This window comes from Pseudopodoces humilis, chromosome 10 (assembly GCF_049639895.1).
Source record: "Pseudopodoces humilis isolate 2021_Gansu_Grassland_sample_001 chromosome 10, ASM4963989v1, whole genome shotgun sequence".
Lineage (NCBI taxonomy): Eukaryota > Metazoa > Chordata > Aves > Passeriformes > Paridae > Pseudopodoces > Pseudopodoces humilis.
The window spans coordinates 21,547,548-21,575,383 of NC_142209.1; the positions used below are offsets into that span (position 1 = coordinate 21,547,548).

General features: G+C 41.3%; 1 protein-coding gene across 10 annotated transcripts in view; it reads left to right on the forward strand.

Moving 5' to 3' along the window:
* ST3GAL3 (ST3 beta-galactoside alpha-2,3-sialyltransferase 3) overlaps window positions 1-27,836 on the forward strand; it is a 177,454-nt gene that overhangs the window by 80,366 nt on the left and 69,252 nt on the right. For all 10 annotated transcript variants that reach the window (XM_088060190.1, XM_088060188.1, XM_088060193.1 and 7 more), the window contains one exon: window positions 26,178-26,272. In XM_088060190.1, coding sequence (XP_087916316.1) covers window positions 26,178-26,272 — 95 coding nt within the window. The remainder of the gene's footprint in view (window positions 1-26,177; window positions 26,273-27,836) is intronic.

The window sequence follows — 27,836 nt, forward strand, 5'->3', positions numbered from 1 at the left end:
TATAAGAACAATGATGGTTCCAGGCTATCCAGAAGAAAGAGGAGAGAAATCCTGTGAAACAAGCCATGTCTGGAGTGCCCTAAAACACAGAATAATTCATGTAGAAATTCAGAGCTGTGTGAGATCTGCAGTGCTGGCTGATGCACGCTCTGTCTCCATCTAAACCGCGGCTGTGCAATGATGAACTGCTGAGATGTTTTGACAGATGCCAGTCAGAGCAATGTTTTTGACAGGTTTTTTTTTTTGTAATGATTAACATCACCCAAGCAGTTGTTTGGGTTTCTGCATGTTTGTTTTAATTCATCTCCTCTTTGTTTCCCTTTCACAGCAGTGCCCAGTTTACCATAATGAGATTCAGGAAGCTGGAATCAGTCTCAATTAGTGAGGTTACTGTAAATATTTTCACTGACAGAACTGTCTTTATTGAGTTAAGATCTCAAAATACTTGAATGTTGTCTTATGTTAAACAGAAGATCCAGTAATTCAAATAAAGTGATGCCAGGAGGGCAGTTTATTCTGAGATAATCCTGTCTTTAGCTATTCTAAAGAAATGATGCACCCTGAAGATGCAGTAAGCCCAATGAGAATCAGAGGAGAGGGAAGAGGAAAAGGTTCCTACACACAGATCTAACAGTATTTAATAAGTTGCCTGGCCTGTTTAGAAGTGCACAAGCTCTGTTGTCTGCAGTTGGTAAACTGAGTAATAATTTGAGTTGTCTGTATCTGGAGAACCTGGAGCAGCCATCAGTGACAAGCCCCTCTTCCTTGGTGGGGAGAGGAACCCTAAGTATCCCAGACATTTGGCTGAGGAGGAGGAGCCCTCTACAGCTTCTTCACGGTGACCACTGCAGCCAAGAAGTGAAAAATTAAGTAGGAAAATCAGTGTTAAACACTTGAGGCATTTCTGGAGTTGTGGGAATCTCTCACTTCTAGAAGTTTTTAAGCATAACACTGACTTTCAGCAGCTACTGAGGTGTTTCTTTTAATACCCAAGAGCTGGCATGTCAGCTGGAGAGTTAGACACACAGGAGGGGAGGTTTCCAAGCTTGTTCCAGTTTGTAAGTGTTGAAAGGGTTTGTCTGCTGCATTATATTTTGGGTTTGGGTTGAGGTTTTTTATTTGTGGATTACAATGCACCCTTTTCATGTCAGACCACTAAACAAAATTTTAAAAAACCAACCTGATTTCTCCAGCAAATCACAGTTTAAACTCTTGATCAGTAGCTTGGAAATAGCTACAAAACAAAACATAAAATTAGACAAATGCAAAATTCTGAATATACCTGGCATTAATCTCTTAATTTCATCTGCTGCTAGAAGATTTTGGAGACTCGTCTTGATTGTGGAAGCCAAGTGTCAATTCTTCAATACTTTGACTTCATAATGCTGCATTTCACCACAGTGCTAGGGAAGATGATGCTTGTTCTCTGTCTGATCTCCCAGGATTTGTTCTGTGCTGTAGTCCTGGGCTATTTTCTCTCACATGCAAGGCAATCACTTCCCTCCTGTTTTTTACCTCAGAGCTCTTCTTTTGGCTCCATCTACCTTCCTATGTGGATGGAGATTGTGTCACACAGATTGTGTCCCTCCTTTATCTCTCTTGGGTTACATCTGTGTTTACTTTTTTGTTTAAATAAGATTGTAACCTTTGTTGTTCACAACATTTGTAAGTCTCCTACAGCAGCTTGTAAATCCTATGTCAGGAAGCATGTCCAGTGTGCATAAGTCCCAGTCACGCTGCTCCCCAGCTGAGCTTAGCTGTCTGTAGGCTTCCCAAAGCACAATAATGGTACAGATGAGAACCCGAGACAGATCTCTCTTCTCAGTTTTTTGCAGGAAGTTTTGGATGGAATGGGAGGACTCAGAGGCAGCAGAGAAGAATAAGAGAGCATGTGCTGGTGGGCCAGAGGGTTCAGGCTCTCTGGGGAATTTCAAGGGAGCACAAGCAGTACTTCGGTGGTTTGTAGTGAGCCACTGCAAAGCTTTACCTCTTAGGCCCTGGAAATTCTCGGTTCCCACTAGTAGATATAAACCAGTGGGTTTCCAGTAAGCATTGCTCAGGAAAAGACCCTACAGTTAACATCACCCCTGGAGCATGACAACCACCTTCACTCTGCTGAAATGCAGTGAGCTGATGTGTTTCCCAGCAGAATAATTGCTCATGGCTTATTAGAGAGACTGTTTGGTACCCTGCTTTGAAGACTCTTTGTTCTGGACAGCATGTTTTAGAATATGTTTGTATGTGCTGGCAAATTTTTTGGGTTGTTCTGTTTGGTTGTTTGTTTTTTTTTAAAGGTCACCTTGGGTTTAGGACAGTTTAAAGAACTGCAACATTCTAAGCAACAGCTGAGTAGATACAAGGAATTCAAACAAATCCTGAAGGTGGTTGGATTGTGGAATTCTTTTCAGCTTTTCAGTCTGAACTTCCTTAAATTTGCCAAATGACTCATTTACATCTATATTCTAAGGCCTTCCTGGCTTTATTTCCTACAACTGCCTTAGAACTTTCCAGGTTTTCTTCAATTGCAGTGTTTCATTAAAATTATCCTTGTAGTATTGCCTTACTTTCTTCACACTGTGTCATTTCATTCTGACCTAAACCTGTTTCTCAACTGTGAAGCTAGAATAACTACTACCATTGTGCAGTTCCCTTTCTCTGTGAGATTTGTGTTCCCTTTGCCTTATCTCCAAATTCATCCAGATGAATGACAGATGTTTTTGCATGGGCTGGTCCATGGTTTTATGCTGCATAGCACAATAGGACCTCAGCTTTCATCCTTGACTCTGCGGTGATTAACATTGTGAGTAACATTCCTGGAGGATACTGGGTTATTCTGCTGGCAAAAGATTATTCTGCCCTTTCTGTGCAGTCCTTCTGCCTGTTTTTGCAGTTTTGCACACTGTGCTCTTTGGGTAGCTCTGAGGTTATGAGCCACTGCCTCATCTATCCTTTTCCTTCCATGGTAAAATCTATTCATCCTCTAGACCACCATGTCTCCCAGTATGCCGTGGTACTGCAGTGTGATACTACAAGTATGAAAACACTTGTCAGCTCACTCTGCTGAGCCACTGTTCATGATTTCTGTAACTGTCTGCCTCAGAACCTGTAGGAACTATTTGGCAGCTGGCTGATAATGATCTTACTTTAACATTTGATGTGATGCCATGTTTTTTGTATTTGGAATGTACATTGGAAACAGCAGAAACGAGTTTTGGCTGGAACTTCAGTGCAATCTTGCAGGCAGTAAATAACAAAAGACTTTAACAGGAAAAGAGAATCCAAACACTTTGTGTTCTGGGTTAGCTTATATGAATCAGCAAGTCTGTGCTGCTAAATAACAAGATTGGCTTGCTAAATGTAACTCAAATAGTATAGCCATGTAGAGACATAACCCATGGGATTCTGCTCCAAAACTGATCTACAAAAAACCAGCAAGCTGCCTCCTCTTTACATAGCTGAACCCTGAGCTGGCACTTTCTCTTTTTAGTATTATTACAGTAATGTGCTCCTTTCTCCTCTTGTTTATACTTGTATCACTCCTTTTAGTCTCTCGTAAAACTGCTATTAAGTTTATCCTTCTCATTTGTCATACTTTCAGTGACAAGATCTGCCGCCTTTCACTAACTCCCTCTTTTCCACCCTATTAAATTCAGGCTTATTGGCCTCTGCAGGACTCTGTGGACAGTTACTGCCAACCACTTAACTGTTAGCTGAGTTAAACATAAAATCTTTTTGTCTTTCCAAGGAAATCTGGGAATATTTTGACAGCTCACACAGGCTGTTTGCGAGCCTATAGTGAATTTAACTGCAAAGATAAATTATTAGATGATACTTTCCTGTAAAATGTTCAGAATTATTTAATCCTTGTATGTGGGTACCTGAGACTAGGGGAAAAACAAGATAAGGCAGAAGAGAGCTCATCTGTCTGACTGAAGGAAAAAGAAACTAGATTTGAATTGCATATTCTTTGTCTGCCAGATGTTGCCACAAAGTACCCTACGAGTTTGAATGTGGTAAGTCTGAGCAGCATGTTACGTAATGCGTACACTAAGCATGAAATGGTGGGCATGAACCTGCCTTTGGAAGGAGGAGAAGCTCATCTGTGGCTCTTGTGCCAGAGCTCATGAACCTCGAGGGGAGCTTTATTCCCTCTGGCATGGCTCTCCTGCTTCTGGGACCAGGCTCCTACCTTGGTGTAGCTGTGCATGCCAGGTTGGTCTCAGCAGCACAACTCTGTTACATTATGTGGACGTGCTGCGAGGTCTCTGACTATGAAGTGGATTGGAGTGTCCATTGGTTTTTATGTTGCATTTCTCAGTTGTGCTTGTTAATCAGGGGGAGGTGGAGTCTAATATATTGTGAGCATCCCGAAGGACAAGTCTGAGCATTGCAGAAGAGTAAAACCACGCTTTATTAACAAATAATAGAAATGCACAACAGGGATGGAAATCATTGTAAAGCAGCCATGGTACTAATAGAATGGAGGCTATAAAAGTTACAGTTCAGCCTCATGGGAAATTTGTAGATGTTGAATCCTTTGCTGCCTTTGCTATTTCTTCTTACAATTTTCATTTCTAGATGCTCTGAATTATATTGATGAGGAGGGAAGAGAACCCCTTACATTTCTTGCATATCAGTTTGCAGACATCTGGCAAAACCTCTTGACCAGAGGGAAAGTGAAGAGATTTTCTTCTTGCCTGTGTTGGTTCAGTGTAGTGTTCTACTCCTTGAACTAAGCAGAAAAGACCAATAATGGGAGTTCTTGTAGGGTGTTAATTTAATGTGGTGTGTCAATGCTTTCTGCAGTGCTCATACCATCTGAGTTTAAGTGGTGCAACTCTGAATTGACTGTCTTGGTTTGCCTACTCTGAAGAGGTAATAAAAGAAAAAAGCCCAGTAGTTATGTCTGTTCTTTGGTACCTGGAAGAGTGAAGGAGAAGCTAGAATAATTAAATTACAAGCATAAGAGCTCTGCCTGCTGGGACCTGTGCCATGGAAAAGTATAGATTTAATTTTTTCCTAAAGTGCACATCTGCAAGTGCTGTAAAGTGTACTTACAGGAGGAAGGAAGCCAGCTGAGGTACCAGAGCAATAGTCAGAGTGTGTGTCACACCCCTGCAAGCACTAGGAATTATGTAGGAAAATAAGCATTAGCAGAGCTCTGTGGAAGCAGTCAGTGTATTTCATAGCAGACATTTAATAGTCTGTTGGTACTTTTGGTGACATTTCCGCAGCGTCTAAGGTGCTTATTAAAGGCACATCCATTATGGATTATGCTTCAAAAAGGAGGCATTTGTGGTCATGGATCCCCCACTGCAGTGTAATATTAATGTTGGTTTTTAAAATTTATTTTAAAAGACAGAGAAGAATGTTCCCAATGAAGGTATAACTCAATAAATCTTTGCTGTGTGCATGATGCTTTATACTGCTGTGGCATAAATGTGCTAAGAAAAAATGCATAGAAAATATTTTTACAAGCTGACTCTGGTTTCTTTTGTGATCAGTTTCAGATCCTTGACTTTAAACTAACATTTCCAAAGTTTAGTCTATATCCATGTTTTATGAACCTAGTCTCTCTTTTTTCTTTTTTTTTTTTATCTATATATGCTACAGAGCTGTGAGAGATGCATGCATTCAATACCTCAGAAATCTAGGCCAAAGTTTTATAGACTTATTTTACTTAAATTGCCTTAGAAAACTGAAGTCTGGGCAGCCTATTTTGAAAATGTTGACCTCTGTGACTGAAAGCTGCTAAAGCACAAAATTTCACAGTGATGGAAAGGCGTTCTTCATGCTGACCATCCTTTCCAATGGGGTAATGGTTATGAACAGTTTAATAAAACTTACCTCAAAATAATTTCTGAGTCACTCTTGGCATAGAATTATTCAAGAGAAAATAGTCCAAGTTGTAGGTGGTTTAGGAGTAAATTTATTTGGTTCCTGCTTTGCAAGCAGGCAAAGGATTAAGTTCAGCTTCCTCCCTCTCTTGGGCAGGGAAAGAAAACGAAGCGAGGGCTAAGGAGTCTAAGGTGCTTCCAGAAGGAGATAACAGGACCCACTCTAGGATGGCTGCTGGGAAGCAGGAGGGACAAATTTCTGGAGGAAGGGCAGTTCTGTGCTCTGTGGGTTATAGAAGCAGGAGTAGTTCACAGGTTTGCCAGCCTTTCCTTTATCACTGAATTGCGGTGTTTGTGTTGTCAGGAACCTTGGCCTCAACAGAAGGATTCTGTCTGGGGTTGTTATAGTCCTGAGTGAGCTACCCACTCTTTGGATGTTCACAGACTCTTTCATCTCTAGGAGGCTCTGGACTCTCAAGTGTTTTTTGGACCCAGGTTTTGATAATAATTGTGGAGAATAAAACCTGCCATCTAGCTGCCAGCATAACCCAAGTGCTGGCTGTGCTTTCTGTTCTCCAGTCTCTTGCTTAATACCTTTTGTCAGATCAGGTGGATTGATGCTGAAATGGTGCAGAAAAGAAACCTAAGATCAGATAAACTGAAGTCCCCATTGCTCCCATGGTGTGTTCGTATTCAATAAATATTCTGCTTTATGCTGGCCAAGATGGTTCATGAGTATAAATTATGAAACCAAGATCACATGTTTGGGCACATAATTTTCAAATTTCTGACCTCTCTGCCAATTGCTGCATTTCATGAGGCTGTTAGGAAGCCTTGACTAATACAGGGATTGCTGAATTATTAATATGACTCAATCACAAAGGTGAAGCATCTTTCCTATTTATGCTTGTTAGCTGTATAGGTTTATGTTAATTGCATGGTTCTGTAGTTTGTCAGATGACTGTGCTGAAAAGTAGCTTAAAAAAAAATCAAATCAAAACATTAGGGAGAAATAGTTGTCACTTTTACTGTTTCCTTTGCAACACAAGTTAACATTTTAAACAGTGCCATAGTGTGCACGCTCACGGGACATGCTGGGCTCTCTTGTTCTTTTCATCTCTGCTCTATGACTGTCCTTTTGTCCTTGCCTGCAGCAGCACTGCTGGCTGTACCCTAGCCCTGAGTCTCCCAACACAGACAGTGGTGTCACACAGCTCTGGTGCTAACTTACTTATCAGTCCTATCACTCCCCTTAAACTGTGAAGGTGTGGAATGGTGTTGGGTTTTTGCATTCGTAGGAGAGCTTTGACTAAATGGCAAATACCTTGGTTGATCAAAGTATCCTTGTGAGTGTTTTGCCAGGTAAATATGCCCATTATCAGTGGGGATGACATTAAAGCTACAGACTTCCAGTTTTGTTGAATGTCAGATTTCAACTGTGATTTCCAGAGGATGAAATCCTATTTTTATGCATTAATCCAGTTTTCCTGAGCTCTTCATGGCCAAGCATTAGGTCAATGGAATAGCTATGAGTGGTGATCAAATTAAAGCCTTTTTTTTTTCATTTTGTAATCTTACCACTTGATTAGGCTGATTGAGGTCAGCAGGAATTACAGCAGTTGTATAAAATGGGGTTTTAGCAGGCCCTTGTTTCTGTGATTTGACCTGGATAAAAACTGAGATCTTGCAACTTTATTGTTCCTTGCTTCACAGGGAGAAGGATCACAGCATCACTGCCTAGGTGGGGTGGGCAGGGACCTCTGGAGATGATCTAGTCCAAACCCCTGCTCAAAGTGGGGTCACCTGCAACAGGTTGCTTGGGACTACGATCAGTTGTGTTTGAACAACTTCTCTACACAGCCTTTTCCCATGTTTGACCACCCAAGCAGTGTTATTGATTCCAATGGAATTTCTTGTATTTCAGTTTTTCCCCCCATTGCCCTGTGTGTTGTGCACCCCTGAGAAGAGACTCTCTGCCTGCTTGACTGCCCCTGTCAGGTGTTTATGCACACTGATCAGAGCCCTCTGAGCCTTCTCTGCTCAAGGCTGAACAATCCCAGCTCTCTCAGCCTTCCCTCGTGGCAGATGCTTCAATCCTTTAATCATCTTAGCTCACTGGACTGGTTCCAGTGTGTGTCTGTGTAGAGGGGAGCCCAGCAGTGCCCCAGCCCTGCAGCAGAGCCCCCCTTGTGCTGAGCCAGGGGAAGGGTCCCCCCACCCTGGGGGCTGTTGGCCGCCTTTGTCACAAGGGTGCAACTTTGGCTCGTGTTCATCTTACCCACCAGGACTCTCATCTTTGCTTGTCATACAGCCTGTGCCCCAGCTCAGTGATACCTTGAATAAAGGCCTCATTCATCTTTTGAGTTATCTTTCTTCCTTTGGTTTCCTTAATTACACCCTTGCTAATCATTTAAAAAGAACCCCATTGATCAAGAGGTGGACTGCCACGGAAGCTGTCACTAAAACTGCTTGGAGGGTGGATTCTTCGTCATGCTTCTGCCCATAGTAGCAAGTATTTTCTGTAAGTTAGAGGCATTTTGTTTTCATTTGTACAGACAGGAAGGAGATGGAGGATAGAGTGTATCTCATTGAATCTTTGGCTCTCCTTCCTGTTGCAATTTGTAAAGCTGCTCTCCTATTTTTTGGCTTTCAAACCTCGTATGCTGAGGACCTAACTTCAGAACAGTAAAATATCTCTGAGCAGTGTCTCTGGTCTCTCTCACACCACTAAACTAATCAGTGCTAAATCACCCATCCTAGGCTGTATATATCCAGGAATTTTAAAGAGGCTTAAGAATGTAAAGATTGAGCTGCTAACCAAAATGGGCAACCTCTCATTAAAATCAGACTTTCAGCTGCAGGAACGAAAGAAACAAATATATTACCTAAACTCGCCAATATACTTGCAAAATCACAACTCAATAAATATGCTCTACTAGGAAAACTCTTTAAAAGGAGTGCTAAAAATAGACTTCTAAATATCTAGGTGACCATGGTGTGACACAGATCAGCACGATTCCTGTAATTCAATGTGATGCAGTGTGAACCTATTTGAAGTTTTGCTATCTATGTAGTGGTTCAAAACTCACAATTCAGTGCTCTTTTCTTCTTTGCTGTGACCTGTTGCATCACTTACAACAGTTCATTGTGTTTTCCTTATACTGCCTTGTATCTGCTTTTCCCCCTCCATTTACAGGTGTTTTGTTCTCCCTGTCTTCTTTTTGCTTGGTTCACTGCTAAGCTTCAAGGACTACTCTCAAATGGCTTCCAAGCAGACTGTAGAGGTGTGACTCTGAGATATGGTTTTAAAAAGTAAACTTTCTAGTCCAAATCACCTGAGAGCCTGTCCCATTGTCTGTGGAATCCCGTGTTTATGAGTTTTTTTGTTATGTCTTCCTGGTGATGTTTTCTGAGCTGATGTGATGTGACTTTACAGGAGGGGGTAGAATAAAAAGTGTAACAAATTAAAACTGGTGGTCTTTTAGGTTACCTCAGCCAACAGCCTTTACCACCATCAAGCTGGCTCTTCTCATAATGTGTTTTTTCACTGCACTCCTTTACAGATCCTTCAGAAGCTCTTTCACCCCAGTTCTGTAAAGCCTCTTTTAGAAGGAGGCTCCAAGTGCTCAGGCATTGGTCCTGTGCTCTTTCTCTTACCCTGTGCTAAGAAGAGGTAGTGGCAGAGAAGACCTGCATGTCTGCAAGCCTACGTCAGATCTGATTTCTGAAAATAAAATCACAGCATGTCTGTCTAGGAAGGACAGGTTTTCTATGGACAAAAATGTGATGCATTTAGTTTGCAGGGGAAATACCATAGGTGTGTACAATTTGGTGAATGTCAGAAGAGTAGTAAATTGCATTAATATTAGACCTTCTTGGCTTTCAATTAAATGGAAATAGATCATGTTTCAAACTGGTCTCATGTTATATACTTTACTGAGACAGGACCTGAAAGAAAAATGTAACATCATAAACTAATTCTAATATAGAATAAAACTTCTGTAGTTACAGTAGATTTTAAAAAAGGTAAGAATGTGAATTCTTGCTCTTTAAGATATTGATTTCGAAGCTGATTGAGGTTGGGAAGAAATGGTGTCTCTGGTCAGTTTATTCCACTATGGCTTAGCACAAAGTTATTTCACATTTGTGGGAAGTATATTGCTGGTTTTTGTTTTAGGTGGGATTGCTTATCTGATTTGGTGTAGCCTTGATGTTTGAAGTAATACATGTCCTACTGTCATCTAACTGAGTAAAAACATATGTGACTGCACACATCTCATTTGTAGCCTTTTTCCAAACCTACCAGCTAATCTAATCTCTGTTAATTGTTTGAGTGATTTCAGTGTCTACCAGAGGTAATTTGTCAACACTTCCCACACAAGACTGGGTTTTAAGTCATTGCTGGATTAAACCATATGTATTCCTATGCTTCCTGCAGGCCCATAGGGACAACATGTGAATGTCTGAGTCAAAGCTGTACAGAAAGTGGGAGAGTGTCTCTATGGTCACCTACATTTGTGCTGTCAGATTGAGACTCTCAAGTTGCTCAGTTGGCCAGAGTTGTAGTAGCACTTCTCTTCTTCCTGTGCCTGACTTGTTCACATTCCAGTTCTTTGACAGCTGCAGGACATTGCTATGGAGGAAGTTTTTCTGTGTCTGAGCTTCATTCCCACGCTAGCTAAAGCTAAAGAGGAGTAATGTGGCTCGTTGTCATTTGTGTCTGGACAGACCACATCTCCTAATGAAATGTATTTTTGAAAGCTGGTGTTTGACTCCTTGTGTGCAGCTGCTGATGAACATTGGCCCCTGCAAAAGAGCAGGAGAGGATCTCTCAAAGCAGTTGGTTGCTGCCATAATCGCTGTTTCTTGTTCTGTGCAGTCTGTGGATGTAGTGACTTCGTTTTTCACCAGCTGGAAGCCCAGACCGTTTCCTGAGTGTGTCAGTGCATGTGTTCTGTTTCCAGAAAGCAGCTGAGGTTTACTCTATGTGTATGGCCCTTCAGTCCAATACAGATCATAGAACCATACAAAGGTTTGGGTTGGAAAGGACCTTAAAGATCATCTAGTTTCAGTCACCCCTGAATTCTTGCTCTTTAAGATATTGATTTTAAAGCTGATTGGGGTTGGGAAGAAATGGTGTCTCTGGTCAGTTTATTCCACTATGGCTTAGCACAAAGTTATTTCACATTTGTGGGAAGTATGTTGCTGGTTTTTGTTTTAGGTGGGATTGCTTATCTGATTTGGTGTAGCCTTGATGTTTGAAGTAATACATGTCCTACTGTCATCTAACTGAGTAAAAATATGTGTGGCTGCACACATCTTATTTGTAGCCTTTTTCCAAACCTACCAGCTAATCTGAGGTCCCAGCAGGGACACCTTCTGCTAGACCAGGCTGATCCAAGCCCCATCCAGCCTACCCTTGAACACTCCAGCCCTTTATCATCTTTGTGGCCCTTCTCTAGACTCGCTCCAGCAAGTCCATTTGGGATTTGTAATGGTCCTGTCAGGAATTATAACGTGCTGAGAGAGCTTTTCAGTCACAGGCCATAAATCTGAAATTTCCCAGCCATCTTAGTGGCCAGAAACATCTCAGGGAAAGCTGTCCTCTGTGAATACAGAAGGAGGCTAGACTCCTTATGAGATGGGAGAGGCAATACTGCCTGCAGTACTTCCCAGTTTAAATGTTGCTGAGTGGTCTGCCAGGCTAAAAAGGAGAAGGTGCTCACCTGGTGAGCAGGAGCAAGTGGCTTGAGGTGGCCATCAGGGGAGCCTCTTGGAAGCTTTAGGAGATACGGTATGATAACACAGAAGGAACATAATAAATTGATGAAAAGACTTTTGTTGTACAGATGTGGAGTGTACCTCCTAGATGAGAGCTGCGTGAAACAAAATTTCTTCAAGCTTGGTAACTTCAGATCCCAAAGGCAGAATAAGGGAAGACCTTGAGGGCAAAGAGGGATTGAAAGGTAGGGGACAATGTGATTACTGAGGCAGCTGGAAGGAAATATGATCTTTCATGGGGGGTCTTCTGTTTGGGCTGCACTGAATTTACCTTTGGCTTTTACTACAGGGAAAAAAGGGAAGAGAAAAATCATTGGTAGAGTCTTTCTGCATAATTTGTTTCTACTTACATGCATCAGAACAAAAAAGATTCAGTTCTTTGTGTATCAGGTCATGTACCTGGGCAGTTCCTTGCCAAAGCTTGTGACAGCTGCAAATTGTCTGTACAAATTCCAGAGGAGTCTGGACAAACATTTGGAGGAGGGATCCATTGCTGGGAGGGAAAGGGGGTTGCTGATTAGACAAAACCACATCAAGCTCAGGAAATCCACTCAGCTGAAAATGTTTGAAAGCTGTGTGAGTGTTAGGGAGGAAATATTTTATCTCTTTGCCCTGTTCTTGCTTTACCTTGGACATCCATTTTATTGCCATTTTTGGGAAAGAGATTTTGAACTCTGATCTGCCCCAGCAGAGTCTCACTTGCATCCTTAGGAGGAATTTTCCTTACTGCTGGGCAATCAAGCTGATGAATTCTTAAAAAAATAATCCCAAGCTAAAAAATCAAACAACACTTTTTTTTCCACCCCCCCCTCCCTCAGAGACAAGCAGTTCTGGCACAGTAACTGTAATTACCAGGAGAGCACAGCTCTGATCCCTGTGCCTGTCCTGGGGTTGGTGTTGGTGGCTGGTGCTCGGTGCTTCAAGGTCACTGCCCTCAGATCAGACTCTTCACCTGCATTTCAAGAAAGGTCCATGATAGCTTTCAGTGGGTGATAACAGGGAGTAGAGCAGGCAGTTTGTTTAGATTTATGCTTTGCACACATTCAGCATGCTCTTGGTATCAAAAGAAGTAAGTAGCCATGGGATGAAAGCATCCATCCAAGTGTTACAGATTCTCCAAAGCTGTGCTGGCCCCAGGCAGTTTTGGAAGCAATTTGTTGATACTCCTGCACATCAGCCTGTTGTTATTTCTGCTAGAGCTGCTCTTGTATTGTTATTCCTAATACCTATTTTCAGGGACATACTAATCCCTTTAACTAGGACCACCATTTTTCAAAGTTCAGCTGATAAAAATTGATGGGAGTGGACCTGTTCTGCTGCCTCTAAAGCTTGGTATCAGCAGAGGGGCTGTCAATTTGACTCACTCCATGACTGGCCAAGATATTAAAATGAAAACCATTGCTGCAGAGCATGTATCAGGTTGTCATGATGGGAAAACATGCACTGGGAATACTCAGAAATAATTGCTACAAGGCAAATATGGTAACATGAGTAACCTGATTTGTTAAGAAGACTGGTTACTACACAGTTGCTGTTGAATTCCGCAAAGCCCTGATTGTCTCTGAAAATCTTTTATCACTTGTACTCTGTGGTTTAGACAGTGACATTTATGCAGCATTGATGTGGGAATCTGCAGATTTTATGGTGGTGTTGGTTGTGAACATCACAGCCAAGTGCACTTAGTCTGCAGCTCAGGGAAAGCAAAATGCCCAGTGGAAACATACAGTTTTAGGAGGGCTGAGCATGAGCATTACGGGGCCAGAGAGAGTAATGTGGGATAAAATTACTGTTTTCTCACTCCACAGCTGTCTGTTTGAACACTTGCCCTAGGAGCACCCATAAATACATGTGGGAAGTTCTCCTTTTGGCCAACAGCATTGCTGTTTTGCTGGCTAATGCAAATCTGCTATTTCTCTTGTCATTGAGATCAGCAGATACTTGGCTAATGTCCTTCAACTTTTCTGTTTAGACAAGGAAATTTAAGAATATCCTGAGTTAGATGGTGTTGTGGGCTTTAACTTTTTTAAACTACTCTAAGTTAACAGGGGGAAATTATTTTTAGAAAAATAACTGGGAAAAAATTTGAGGGACAGTCACCATATTTTATAGGATTTTCTTACAGCTTTGAAAAAAAAATTATTATTGGTTGCATTTATTTATTTATTCAGTGGCTGAAGCATAACTTTCTTGTTAATTGTTCTATTGTACCTCTGTAAATTCAAAGAAGTGAGTAAGCATTTTTTGATTTATTGGTGGGTAGACATACTTAAGACTAAAAGATATTAGAAATAGCTGGTGGCTAAGATTACTCGTCATTTATATTATGATCTTCATTTTCTTTGCAAGTGCATTTCAAAGCCTTCACTTTACAGGCTGAGAGCTTTCATGCCTGTTATCAGTCTTTTCCTAACAAGGTGATTGTTTTATTAAAACTAAGATTAAATGAGAACAAAATGACTGCAATTTGTCATCTTAACGTAGAGATTTCTTGCCCTGTCACACCAAGCGTGTCTGCTTCCAAAATGTCTATAGTGAAAAGTTTAATATTTTTAAGAAGTGGAAAGAAAACACAGAACACCTTCTCTATGACAGATGTAAATTGAAAGTAATTGTTTGTGGAATGCCATCTAAGTGGTTAGACAAACATAAGTGAGCAAATAAAAGAATGAGAAAAAACCCCAAACCGGATGATGTTAAGAAAATACACTGAATAGACTGAATTCCAGGCCGAGGCAGAGACTAGCTGGTGGAGGCTCTAGAGCACAAGTTCTGTGAGGAGCTGCTGAGGCACCTGGGGGTGTCTAGCCAAGAGAAAAGAAGGCTCAGAGGGAACCTCATCGCTGTCTACAGGATGAGGGACTGAAAGGATGTTCTAGTGTGGTGGATGTCCTTCTCTTCTCCAGGATAAGAGGAAATGGCCTTTAGTTGTGCCAGAGGAGGTTTAGATTGGATGTTAGGAAAATTTCTCCACCAAAATCAAGCAGTGGAACAGGCTGCCCAGGGAGGTAGTGGAGTCACCATCCCTGGAAGGAGCTAAAAGACATTTAGATGTGGCACTTGGGGACATGATTTAGTGGTAGCCTTGGGAGGGCTGGGTTAATGGTTGGACTCCATCTTAGAGGTCTTTTCCAACCTCAACGATTCTATTACTCTTTTGTGTCTCCCTGATGGATTCATGGAGATGCTGAATTACTCTCTGTACTTTGTTCCACCCACACTCCAAGGGTATGGAAGACTCCTGGGTGTGGCAGGATTTCTGTGTCAGCTGGCAGTGCTGCACTGGAGCTGCTTCGTGTTGGTTTGCCTGAGGGGGTCACTGGGAGAGGATCAATTGTAGGAGTGAGCTTATTGATGCTTTCTACAAAGGCTGAATGCAGTTGACGCAATTAAACATTGCTACTGGGACAAAAGTAGTGGATCAGCAGTGTTCACTGCTCTTTGTAATATTCAGGAGCAAATACAAATGTCGATGATGAATATGCCTGCAGCATTTCTTTGGTTTGGAATTGGAATCACGCAGACTGTACTTTGTCCATGTGCTATAGCTCCCTTTGATAACAGCCAAAGATGTGTAATTTTAACTTCAGCCGTTGTGTCTTATTTTCTTTCCCACAGCTGTAGGAGAAGTGCTTTCTCTATCAAGGATACTGAAAGAGAAGGCATATTTGTGTGAGGCTTTTATCCCCCCATCTTCACTGTAACCATTTCCTTAGTAGCTAATAATATTTAGTATTTATTTCAGTGACTTACATAAATCTCAAATGCATAAACCAGCAGTATCATTTATTCTGCAGTTTTTTTCTTGTGGGAACTTGTTGAAATGAACTATCTCATTGAAAAACTCCATTCCTGGAATAAGGAGGACTGTTGTACCATTCTTCAAGTGGAGCAATAAGAACTGGGAGGGTATCCCTGCTTTGATTAGTGAGTCAGGGTGGATATCGGTTCTTCCAGGAGATTTATAGCATTTTAGAGGGTAGGCTTTTAAGAGCATCAGGTATCCATCCTTGTGCTTCAGGTATCCATCAAGCGTCTTTGCAGAGCCCTTTGAAGTTACTGGGGCTGCTGTTGTTGGTGCATGGTCTCTTGCCATATGTGTGATGAATTTGGACGTGGGGACACAGCAGAGCAGAGGACCCTGGTTGGAAGAGGCCAGTGAATGTGCTGGGCTGGAAGGGCAGGCCTTATTTTTCACACCTGTTTTTCAGGTAGGACAGAAGAAGTCCACATGGTTTGTGGTTTTTTACTTCATCAGAGTAATCAAGTCTCACCTCCAGTCTCTTTTCCCTGCCTAATCTCTAACTCAAGCCAGACACTTTGTGTGTGGGATGAGGAGAGGATGTAGCTGTCTGTGCTGGCACTGTTTGCAGCTTTCTCCACAGCACCCACTTGCTCTGTGAGTCAGTAAATCCTTTTGGTTTTGTCAGGTGGCCTCTTGCATGGAAACTGTTCAGTGTCCAGTCTCTGTGCCTTATCTCTGGAAACAATACCTAGAAAGAGGTTTTACAAGATCAGAGTCTTACCCTTGTTTTGTTAAAATACTTGTTTATTTTTAAAACTATGGGACCAAAGGGGAGAGGCGTATATTAAATAGTGCTGATATTATCTGGAAGATTTTAATGCATGTTGCTTTGCAGGTCACCACTCTTAGGCTAAGAGCTGGAATTAATAAGGTGACAGAGGAGCCAGAAAATAAAGTGAAACTGGACATGAGGTCCATGTCAACCCTATTAAGTATTATCTCCAGTTACAGAAGTACTTTCTGGCACTTAGGGGGATAGGTCCCTCTGAAAACACTCTTTCCACTTGGGCTTTTGGGTTTTTTTTGGTCAGGCTTTCAGTGAAATCCTTGGAAGTTTTTGCATCTGGTTAAAGGAAGAAAAAAGCCTCTGTCTGAATCTTAAATAGTAATAACTGGCTGCCCCCACTTTGTCCTGGACTACAATGTGAAGTCTATTGTGCAGCAGAGAAACAGAAATGCATCTGGAATTTTTCCCATTGAGATTGATATGGATCTCATTAATAGCAGCTTTGTGATCTATCTGTAACTGTTTTTCAGCAAGTGAAATTATTCTGATAGTAATGGTACTTTTTTTGGTGTACATTCTACAAATGCTCATCTGGTGGCTGTACCTAGGAGATGGCACTTAAAGCTACATTATCCTGTTTCACCTGATAGAAGGAAGAAAGCTTATTCTCTGGTTGGATGAATGATGCTTTGACGTCTTGGCAAGCTTGAAAATCACACAACTGTTCCTTGAGCAACTTCCTACAAGAAGGAGCATGACAAGCTAAATTATTTAGGCATTAGGAATTTGTGCAATGGAGAACATTTCCACTCTCACTGTTTAAGTTAGGATGTCCATCTGCTGCAGGGTGCAAGCCATGGTGTGTATTCCAGCCAAAAAGCATTGTCCATTTTCCAGGTGTTTGGGGAGAACTGTACTTGCCCAGCATCTCCTGTGCTTGCCCAACACCTCCTATGCTTTCAGTCCCTTCTTGTTTCCACTGCAAATTTTGTTCTCATTTCTAGTTCATATCTTCCTGATTTATCAAATGAACCACAGACTTGTTGATATGATCATTGCTATGCCAATTTTTCACATGAAATCCACATTGTGATAACTTAAAAAAAAAAATTATTTTGAAAATAACTGACAAAAAATTGTAAGAAGCATCATAGTGGACTATCTGTATAATTGTCTTTTAGCATCAATGTGCAAAGAAGATTCACTTCTTGTCTTTGTTTCTTTGCATTTAATTATCTGCCTGTCTTCTGTGCTGCTGGCAGCTGTGGGAGCAATACCTTCTGAAGACTTTTTTTTCCTCACTTTTACTGCTTTCTTCTCATTTTCTGCTGGTGTGTGAAAGCAAGCTTGTCCCTTGCCTGCATTTTCATTGGGGAAACCCTCTTTGGATCACCTTAAAGTCACTGTAGGGAGCTGCTCTGATGAGAATTGCAACCTGCAAATAGTCAGTAATAATGAGTCAGGACAGAAAATTCATGCAGTTGAAAAATAATGGTTTCTTTTTATTTGTCCTCAGGTTTCTGAGCATTTGTTAGTTATTGAGGTCTCATTTCCAACTATAACTCTAGAAAAATATTTTTTTATTTGCCGTTGGATTTTTTTAACGTGAAGGCTGAGATTCTTCCAGAAGTGTGATATGAGAAACTGTGTCCTGTAGAACTTTTCAGAATATTCCCCTATGTGTAAGAAAATCAGAAGAGCTCACAAGACTTCTGTTAATGCCATGTGTATTTCACAACAGACTAATGTTTTCCATATCGTGTTAATAGGAATTTTTTTGTCCAGCTTCTAAAATGGCATTGGTCATTCCAGAAGCGTATGAGCCTTGAAAAATTTAAAGATTATTTTCACTCAGATGAGCCCATCTGTTTCAGTTACAATTATTGAAACATTGATGATTCTTCTGCCAGAATTCTCACTCCAGTAAGACTTACGCAGGGAACTTTTGCCTCAAGTGAATTTTTGACCTGGATAAGAGCAACGGGCCAGAGGTGAAGGAACATCAGGCATTCATAAACTGAATTAGTTATGAAGTCCAGTCTTCTGTCTATGCAGACACCAAATCATACAACCCCTTTCACAAAATGACCAAGCTTCACATCAAGTAATTTGTTTTGTGCTTTCCTGTCTTCATTAGCTTCCATAACAAAACTGTTCTGGATTTTTTTAAACATTGGTGACCTTATTTTTGTCTTTAGCTGGTTGTATCAGGATCGAGTCACACTCATTTTGTGCTTACTTGTTCATTAGCTTCAACAGCTCTTTCCCTTCTGTGCCACGTCCCCTGTGCTGAACATCAACAGAGCAGTCACATCTGTTCTGTGCTTGGCTGTGCTGAGCAATATGTGCATTTTTGGCTTAGCTGATGGTGGAAGGCTCTTTTTCATCACTGTCCTGTTCCCTATATATATACCAATTTCTTTACAGCATTGAGTGTTCCAGGCTCCTTCTGCAGTGACATGATTACTTGTATGAAGGCCACTCAAAATTTTACTATTCCCTCCAATGATTTGAAACCATCAGGATAGGTGTATGCATTGAATAGTGTGGTAGGAGAAATGAGATCAGAGGCTTTTGAAATAGCGAAGTGCCATTTGTTGTGCTCCACCATAAGATTGCTGGCAGCTCAGGACAAGTCATACGTGGCCAGTGGTGGCAAGAATGAGCAGTGAGTGGCAATGACAGGGATTAACGTGTTCTGCAAGAAGGATAAAGAGAACATTAAATTTGCTTTATAAAAGTAACATGCAGGCACTGCATTTAACAGACTGGTTAATTAGCGTGATGAAAGACAACAGGTCTGTGTTGGGAACTGTGCCCCTCCTTTGCAGTCTTCTGGAATGTGTTAGATCTTCACAAGGAAAAAGATCCCCCAGATACCCTGCCTTTTTGGAGTGCAGTGTTGCACAGCAGCAGACCCTACATGACTGCTCTCCAATTGGTGTTTGTTAGAACACCAATTCCTGTGGAATGGAAATCCCATTCCTGTTCCAGTGGAATATTAACAGGAACATAATTGTACTAAAGTCTGGCCAACCGGCAGAGTTGCTGGCTGGCATCTTCTGTGGGACCTCACTCTTTCTTCCTGGGAGAAGTATTGGACCTTTCACCTTCCCTCTTCATGTCATTTTTTGTTTTCACAGAAGGCTTTGGAAACCCAGGCAGTAATTGCAGTCTGCTTTCGCTCACCTTCATCATATTTCCAAATACCACATAATCTCATCTATTTGGCTCAATGCTCCCTCAGAGTTCTTGAACCCCCCACCTGGCTTTTAGTAGGAAAAATGAGCTGTAATTCAATCTTGCATCATTGACAATAACACATGAGAAACAAGCTATGACATTGAAATGATGTTAGAAGACTGGTTTTTAAACTAACAGAACCTTGTGTTGTTGAGAAGTTAGCTTTTCACCCTTGCATAATTGTGTTTTGTTATTAGAGAGTTTTGAGAACAATGACAAATTTTGCATGTTGTCATATAAGCTGCTTCATGAGGCAGGTCAGGACAAAGTTTCTGCCTGGTCTGAATTTTATAGTTTTGTTTGGTTTTGGTTTGGGCTTTTTTTCCCCGAGAGGAAGCCTACCTTTAAACCAAGCTTCTTGTTATTTTTGTGCATGCATGTGTGTTTTTTGTCTGAAATGTTTGGAGAATCAGTAGGAAAGTGCGAGGATTTCATCAGAGCAGGCAAACTGATTTATTTTCATCTTTAATATTTAGTTTATCTCAAAACTTTTCCAGTCCCCATGACTAACTGCATTATATAGGTAAGCTACTCTCAACACTTTGTTGGACTTTATGCGTGTCAGAGCACAGTCAGTGAGCAGGAGGGACTGAGGCAGTATTAAATCATTCTTTGATTTTTGTGCCTTGGTGGTGCCATAAGCCCAAGACATTAATGACTGCAGAAAGGTTAAACTTTACGTGTCTTCCTGTTTATTACAAAGGTGTGGAGTACAAACAGAAAGCACTCTTGGCAGGCAGCAGGCTGGAAAATACATGTGCTGCTTATCTACAGTGATTGTACTGAAATTTGATTACCATATATGAAGAGAAATACTTAAGAAGTGCAAGAAGTCTGAAGGGCAGGTCTTGATTCCTAGCTACAGCAGACTGTAACTTGGCTACTTGGTCATGTCCTAGCAATGTTAGCCCAGTATGAACGTGGTTTTAGATGAAATAGACCTGTGCAGAACTTCAAAAAATCATCTATTTGCATTTCCCTCTTAAAAGGAGGCACAGCTGTGGCTATCTGATGTCTAATAGATGTAAACTTGTTAAAAATATTACAATCAAATCAGAAACTGGTGTAGTTGATGTGAGTTCTGTCCAGTCTGGACTCATGTCCAGACAGTAGATTTCAATGTGTAACAATCCCAAGCATAAGAAACATTTTTTTTAATGATTAAGTTTTCTTTGCTGCATTTTAGGACTGGTGTTAGTACTTCTCTTTACCATGGGGATTCTGCTCTTTTGCAGCAGCCTTGTAATATTTAATGGCTTATAATGTCCTCTTCCAGTTTTTTCTAGGACTAAACAAAGCAATTTTTTTTTCTAGCTTTCCTTGGACATCATGTTTTCTAGACCTTAGATCTTTTGCAGAGTCTTCTATGGCCTTTTTTCAGTTTGTTCATGTTTTTCACATGAGGCCCAGAATTGGACATAGTCCTTGAGTTGATGCTTTCTGATCTTGAATAAAGGAGAGTATTTAACAGGTTTTACAGCTGTAATAGTTACATTTTTCATTCATGATAGGATGTTTATCTTTCCGGCAAGAGCGTAACAATGTTCTTTGTCTGAACCACAGCGCAGAGGATGGGGGCCTTTTAAGATACATCTTGGAGCAGCTGGTCCAGCTCTAAATAGAGCAATGAGCAGGCAATGAGAAAAGGTCTGCACTGATGAGTTTAAACAAGCTACTAGGTGATGGAGAGCAGAGGGCAAGAAGGCTGAAGATGTTCCAGAGTGCCTCAAAGGTACAGAGCAATCATTCCCAGGGAAGTAAGCAGGGATAATCGCTATGTGATGTGTGGGGTTTTGGTTCAGTTGATTTTACCTGCCCTTTGCTTATGGAATGAAGCCTGTTCAAAGTCATCTTTTCAGAGTGGTGGTGGCATTTCCTGCAGAGCACTCTTGTGCTGCTGTGTAATTCAGTGGTGTCGCTATGGAGAGTGGCCAAGTAGCCAAGACCTTTACAACCTGAAAAACCGTTCCTTAGTGCTAGGTTGTCTTTACCATATTATTTTATTTTAGACTTCTGCAGTTTGTTAAGATCAACTTAATTTTTGGCCTGATCTCTGCTGTTAAAGATATTCTTGCAGACATCTTTTTTTTTGGAGGGCTCATTTGCTGGTAAGGGAAAAGTAATACGTTGGTTGCAGGATGGGGTTAATCCTTATTAATGCGGTTTCTTAATTTTTCCAGCTTCTTGAGGAATCTTTGAGCTGCTTGGATTTTTGACAGAGGATTAATGTCAATAAGAAATGTAAAATCAGGATATCACAAACCTCCTCATTCCTATGCTGTCACACCATGCTGCTCCCCAGAGAAGGGAGGCAAAGGAGACAGCATACATCTAGGTCTCAGTAAGGAAAAATGAAAAGGTTGGTTTAGATTTTCTATCTCCATAAATGCCTGTGTCAGGCTAATGATTCAGCACTCAGGGGCTTCAGTTTGTATTTAATTAATAACATTGGTAAATTTTGTACCTTCTGTCTAACCATGAATGCTTTTGATTATCAGCAAACAGAAGACAGAATTCATGCCAGAACAAATAAATAATTTATTTGTGTGGTTTTAAAAAAGAGAAAAAGCTGTTCCTGGCCCTTTACAGTACAGGTGTGCGGGTTCTGCACAGCATTAGGTTCTAGCACTGTTTTTTCTAGCTTTTTTCTTTTAGCTTTCAGTTTTCCAGCACTACTGATTCTCTTTAATTAAAGAATAAACAAAAGCGCAGGTCAGCTTAAAGGAGGATGTGTGAAAAAAGGGAATATCTGAAGTATCTGAAATACAAGCTTATAGCTTACTGGCTGCCAGTCTGCCTTTCCTTAGTGTCCTGGTAAGGTCTTCTTTACTCATTCAGGAACTTGACCTTTTCTTAGTCCCTCCTCATTAAAGCCAAAGACATGTAAATCAGTTTATTTGTTTTACTTTCTCTGAGATACAGCTTTTTCTCTTCTACACATTTATGTATTAATTACCTGGAAAGCAGCAGATAAGGAGTAGGGACCAGATTCTAGTCAAGATTCAATGTCTGAAATTGTCCCATAGCTGCCTTGCATAGCAAGATACTTTGGGAAGTTAGTGCTGCTTATGCTGAGTACCTCAGTGCTCATCAAAGAGGAGCAGCTGTGAAGTGGTCTCAGTATCAGGGACAAAATGGAATGGCCGAAAAACTTGGCTGGGGAGCTTCTGGCAGGCTAGCTCAGCCTTCAGAAATGTTTTGGGGTCACAACTCTTCTTGTCAGGGAGGGAGAAACTGGAGATGTACTGTTTTGTCACATAAGCCAGAGTCCCATAGGCACAAATATATATCATATTTTTGTGTGATTATAGATTCCTGTTTAAGAACAGTTTCTGGCAGAACACTCACTTCCTTTTGCTGTGCATGGTGACAAATTGTTAGAGATTTTATTAATGTCTTTGTGTGAGGAATTCAAACTTGAGAACTGGGAGAGACTTGTTTTGTACCTCACAATTATCATGTCAAGCATTTAGTCCATTTAGATGTCATTTGTGTTTTAGCAGGGTATGCCATTCAAACTAGAGAATGTAGATACTTGGCATTTCTCTCTCAAATTACACAGGTCATAAGTGTGTGCCACAAGCAGCCAAATTCCTCAACTTTTCAGGCTGTACGTGCAATGAGATCGCATTATGTCTGTTCTCAAATTTGGGGTGGGGTAGAGAGGAAGCACTTAAAATTTAAATCTGAAAAATCTAAATTTTCACTTTCTGCGCCGTTTTCTGAAGGAGCACAAACCTGTTTTGGGTCTGGAGCGGTGGTTGCCAGTGAAGCCAACCTGCCTTTAGGCAGCTGTGACGGGCAAAATGCAGCATCCCGTACCAAGCTGCTCAGTACATGCAGAATTCTAGCATCATTCGGAAACATTTGTTTTTTCTGTTTGACAAACTCCTGTGCATTCCTTGGGATGCATTTTAGGTGCTCTGCAGAGAGCAGTCCCATGGCCTGTTTGAGGAAAATCCCAATATTTCCTGAAGGGTCCTGGAATACACCAGATGCAGTTCAGAGCTGAGACAGAACAGCCGTGCTCCTGGAGAGTCTGGCAGACAGCATTTCCCCGTCACTGCTGGACATCAGCACATGAGCTTACAGCATTCAGAATTTCTTAATATTTCCAAAACAGAATTACTTGCAAGATTTATGGGAGCAAAATATCTTCTAACTTGCTCCCTTTTTTCCCATATGGATATAATATTTCCCCAATACTGTTCTTCCTCCTTCTTAAATGAAGCAAAAGTATGAATTAAAAATCTGTTTCCCTGGCCCTGTATACAGGAGTATTAAGTATTACCAAACAATAGCAGCTAGTCTAAGGCTATTGTGTTCTTTGCTAGAAAAATCCCTACATTTACTTGTAGCAAATACAATAAAAATGTCAATGATCATTTCACCCTTTTTGGCATCACTTTGGTGCCCTGGTTGTTACATGCAGAAGCGATACCGTAGAGCATTGGGTCAGTCATGCCTTGAGCTTCAGCTGATTTTGGGAACTCCCCTGTGGTTCAGGGAATCTTTGGAGGATCTGACTTGCCTCCTGGTTTTACCAGGCACCTTGTAAATGGGAATCTGCATCGGGGAGAGGCACTCCTTACTCCACATCAGACTACTGTAAGCTGTCTTTTCCAGATTTGCATGTGTAAATAACACCAGCTTCTGAGTTAGGCCTGACCTTATAGCCTGTGCCTTCTTTCTCATGCTGTGCTTTTGAACAGGTGAACTGAGTTGGCAAAGGTTTTATTTACACTGCAGTGAGTATCCTCTTGCATCCTCTTATTTCTTGAGGAGAGAATAAAACCTGCTCATATATGCATATTCTGAAACGTCCAGGTTTTTCCAGGAGACTGCATGTCACAGCAGCAACCAGAGTAGCTTGGTGACCTTACAAAGCAGCCCCAAGGTACTGGTGAGCCCCAGGCAATGCTGCTGTGTGGGGAGAACAGGGACCAGTCTGTGGGACCTGGCTTCTACTGAGAGTTCAAGGGGTGGCTGTAAAGGAAGGGCTGTGAACACCTGTGCTGTAGCCCTTCAGTTTATAAAAGCTCTTGCATTGCATGACAGTCCTGCAAAGATTCCTCCTGTTGATGTTGGAAGGAGGTGGAGATAAGTCCCTGGAGAACCCCCAGGGAAACATAATAATTATGCTTTGGTGCACCAAGATGTGTGAGAAAACATTGAACTAATTTGTCAGGTTATTTAAGCTTTTAGGATATTTTCAGAGTAAATGTGTTACAGTTAATACTGTATTGTTCTTTATTTGTTTTTAAATAGGCTTGTGGGGTGTTTTTATTTGAAAGTTTCAGAAGCTCTAATATATCTAACATACCTCTTCCACCTTTTCCCAGATAAAGTTATATATATGCTTTTGTATTCTCAGCTCTGGAAAAACATTCCTTTCCTTCTAGATCAGCCATGTCATATGTGCATCTTGCTTTTATGGTTATAGATGATCTTATTAAAGATTGCATGAGTGGATGTGAAGCAGTATGTATGGGTGAATCTGAGTCTTCTAGTTTTGTTAAATCCTCTTGGGCTCTTTCCCCTTTCCATAGATTTCTGCATCTGTTATTTACTGGGCATCTATGATAGGACTTCACTTTGATCAGTTTATAATTTAGATTTCATTCCATTCTTTCCTCACTGTGCTGCTGCTTGAAATTGTTGCTCTGTACCTGGCTGTGGCACAGTGTAGATGAGTTTATCCTAAATCATCTAGTTCAAGGCCAAAGGTTATCTGATTGCTTCAATAGTTGTGTGCTGAGTACAGAAACAGCCTGAAGGGAAGCTAAACCCGTGGGTTACATCTGTCCTGCTCCCATGTGTAGGTTGGCCAAGCTGGATCTATTTCAGGGGCATGTACCTTGCTCTTTAGTGGAGGTGTTTTCTCTTACTCTGAACATGGAGTGCATTTCTTTTCATGGTGGGATTGATTTTGATCCAGAACATCTCTGCCACTGTTTTGATACAATTGAATGAACACGTTTCTAATAGAATTAGCGTACTTTTTTGTATACTTGATACACTCAGAAATGGTCCCATATGGAAGTTAATGTTTCTATATTTGCTAACTGTTTCCTTTTCTCTGGCCACTGTAGCAATCATTTTTAGAAGAGACAAATTTTTACTAGCTGCTGTGTTTGTGTGGTGAGGGTATAATTAGGATAGTGTATTTCCATAATGACATGGTTAAGAAGGACTAGGTCTCTCTTTTGTAGGGGATTCTGGATAGATCGTAACTGTTTGGTTTGGCAGGGACGTCTCTTGAATCATTTATATGTTAATGAATGCAGAAGAAGGCACTGAATTTCCATTTCCTTTCTCTGTAAACTACAAGCTGTTTCATGTCTCCTGAACTGTTTTCTTTCTTGCGTGTGTGGTGATAGCTGCTGTGTATGTGCACAAGTGAGGCCAAAGCAGACTCCTCACACAGACAGCACAAAAACTGCTTTGGGCTCACAAAACTGGAAGTTAAACTGCCTAAACCCTGCTTGCAATTTACACATTATTGTAGCTAAGTTAATAGCCAAACAGTACTGGGGCAGTTCTAAATTGTTGAGTGGAAGTGATCGCTAGGTTCACAGCTTGAGTGATTTCAGTGTCCTTGTGGCACAAATTCTGACAGGTTTGTTTCACTGCAGTCATCTTTGGGTAATAGTAAAATCTTCCACATCACTCTGTTGCCAGTGACAATGTAGAATCAGCACTTAGGTATGGATTCTCTCAACATTTCTGCAGAAGTTTATTCTTCCTAGTCCAGGAGTTAATTTCTTTCTCATTTTTGTTTTCTCAGGTTCTCGAAGCCGGCACCAATGTTCTTGGATGATTCCTTCAGGAAATGGGCACGTATCAGGGACTTTGTACCCCCCTTTGGAATTAAAGGACAAGGTATGAAAAACTGTAGCTGTTGGATAAGAAGGTGGTTCTGCAGATGCTTGCCCCATTTTCTTTTCTGTTTTGAAAACTCAGGTGGTCCTTTGGGCTCAGTTTATTTCCCCTGTTTGAGAGAATTATTGTAGATGTAGTTCTCAGAAATGCAGAAGGGTTTTTAGAGCTGGACTGTGGACCTTGGAGGCTGGCCTTATGGAAGATGGTTTAGTGCATGTGGAGAGTCAGTGCAACAATGGCAATTTAGACCAATGACCACATCCTTGAAGAAGCATTTTGATATTGGCTGCCAGAGAACCTTGCAGCAGCTTTGTTGACAGCAGCAGAGAGTTCAAACTGGTTTGAAGTACCTTTAAGTCAGTAATTCTACGCAGAACAGGAAAGATGCCTTGGGCTTGACCAGTGATACAAATCTTCATTTTCTTCTCATAGAATTTTATAGTTGGGCTACTTATTTACTTACATAACAAGTAAGAAAAGTATGTTCAGATGCTTTGATGATAATTTTAATCTGCCTTGTCCTCCATCTGGAGCGAGGCAGCAGAGGCTGTGTCTCAGGTGTGATGTGGGAAATCAGGAGTGGTGGCTGGTGGATGAGATGGGAGCCAGTAGCCCACCCAGATGATGATCTGTTTTGGGGTGACAAGCTCCTACCTGTCCCACGTACTGTCACAGCCTCTCTGTCCAAGTGGTGGTGGAGCAGAAGGCTTGTGCTCTCTGCAGTGATTTGCTGTGGCATTGCATCAGCTTGGAAGATTACAGATAATCCTGTAGGAATTTAAATACCTGGTGGAGAAAGAACTGCAGCCCCAGAAAGCTTGGTTCTGTGTCTCTCCCTAGAAGCAGGTGTGGTAGTTGTCAGAACAATCTCTGATCAAATCAAAGGCTCTACTGACAAATTGCTTTTGGCTTGCATCAGTTCCCTTCTTTGTTTTGTCCATTCCTTGTCCACTCAGTCTTTTGCAGCTCAATAGGATGCTAATTACTGTCCTCTAAATCAGCCAGCAGAGTTTGCAGCAAAGAACTAACAGTGGCAGCACAAGTGGGAGGCTGCTGTGGCCACAGGAGGGCTTGTCCCCTTCTAACCAGCACACAAGGTGTACAGAGCTAGGGCAAGATGCCTGGCCAGGGTGGAGGTGGGGTTTGCAGGTTACGTGTGATGTCAGCTGGACCTAATAAAAATCATTCCATTAAACTGAATCCAAATGGAGAAATTCACCAAAAAAGAATGACAGAATGGCTCTGGCAGCCTTCTCTCTGGGTTTGTTGCCAGATTGTATCACCACTGCAATGTTATGTAAATCTGGTGTTTTATATTGGATTTCCTCAGTTAAAAAGAGAAATGAGAAATTGCCATTATTTAAATGGCTGTGAGCTGAAGCCATGGGACGGAAACTGTTGAATAGGTTATTTTTTTAACACCCTCCTGGGACTGAATTTTGTGCCAAATTTCACTCCGGAGCAAGTTCTGTGTGTGGGAGGGTAGAATTATAAATCTGTGTAGCCCCGGATTTCTAATGGCCGTGCTGACAGGCTGTGAGTTCTAGCGATGCGAATGGCGCCC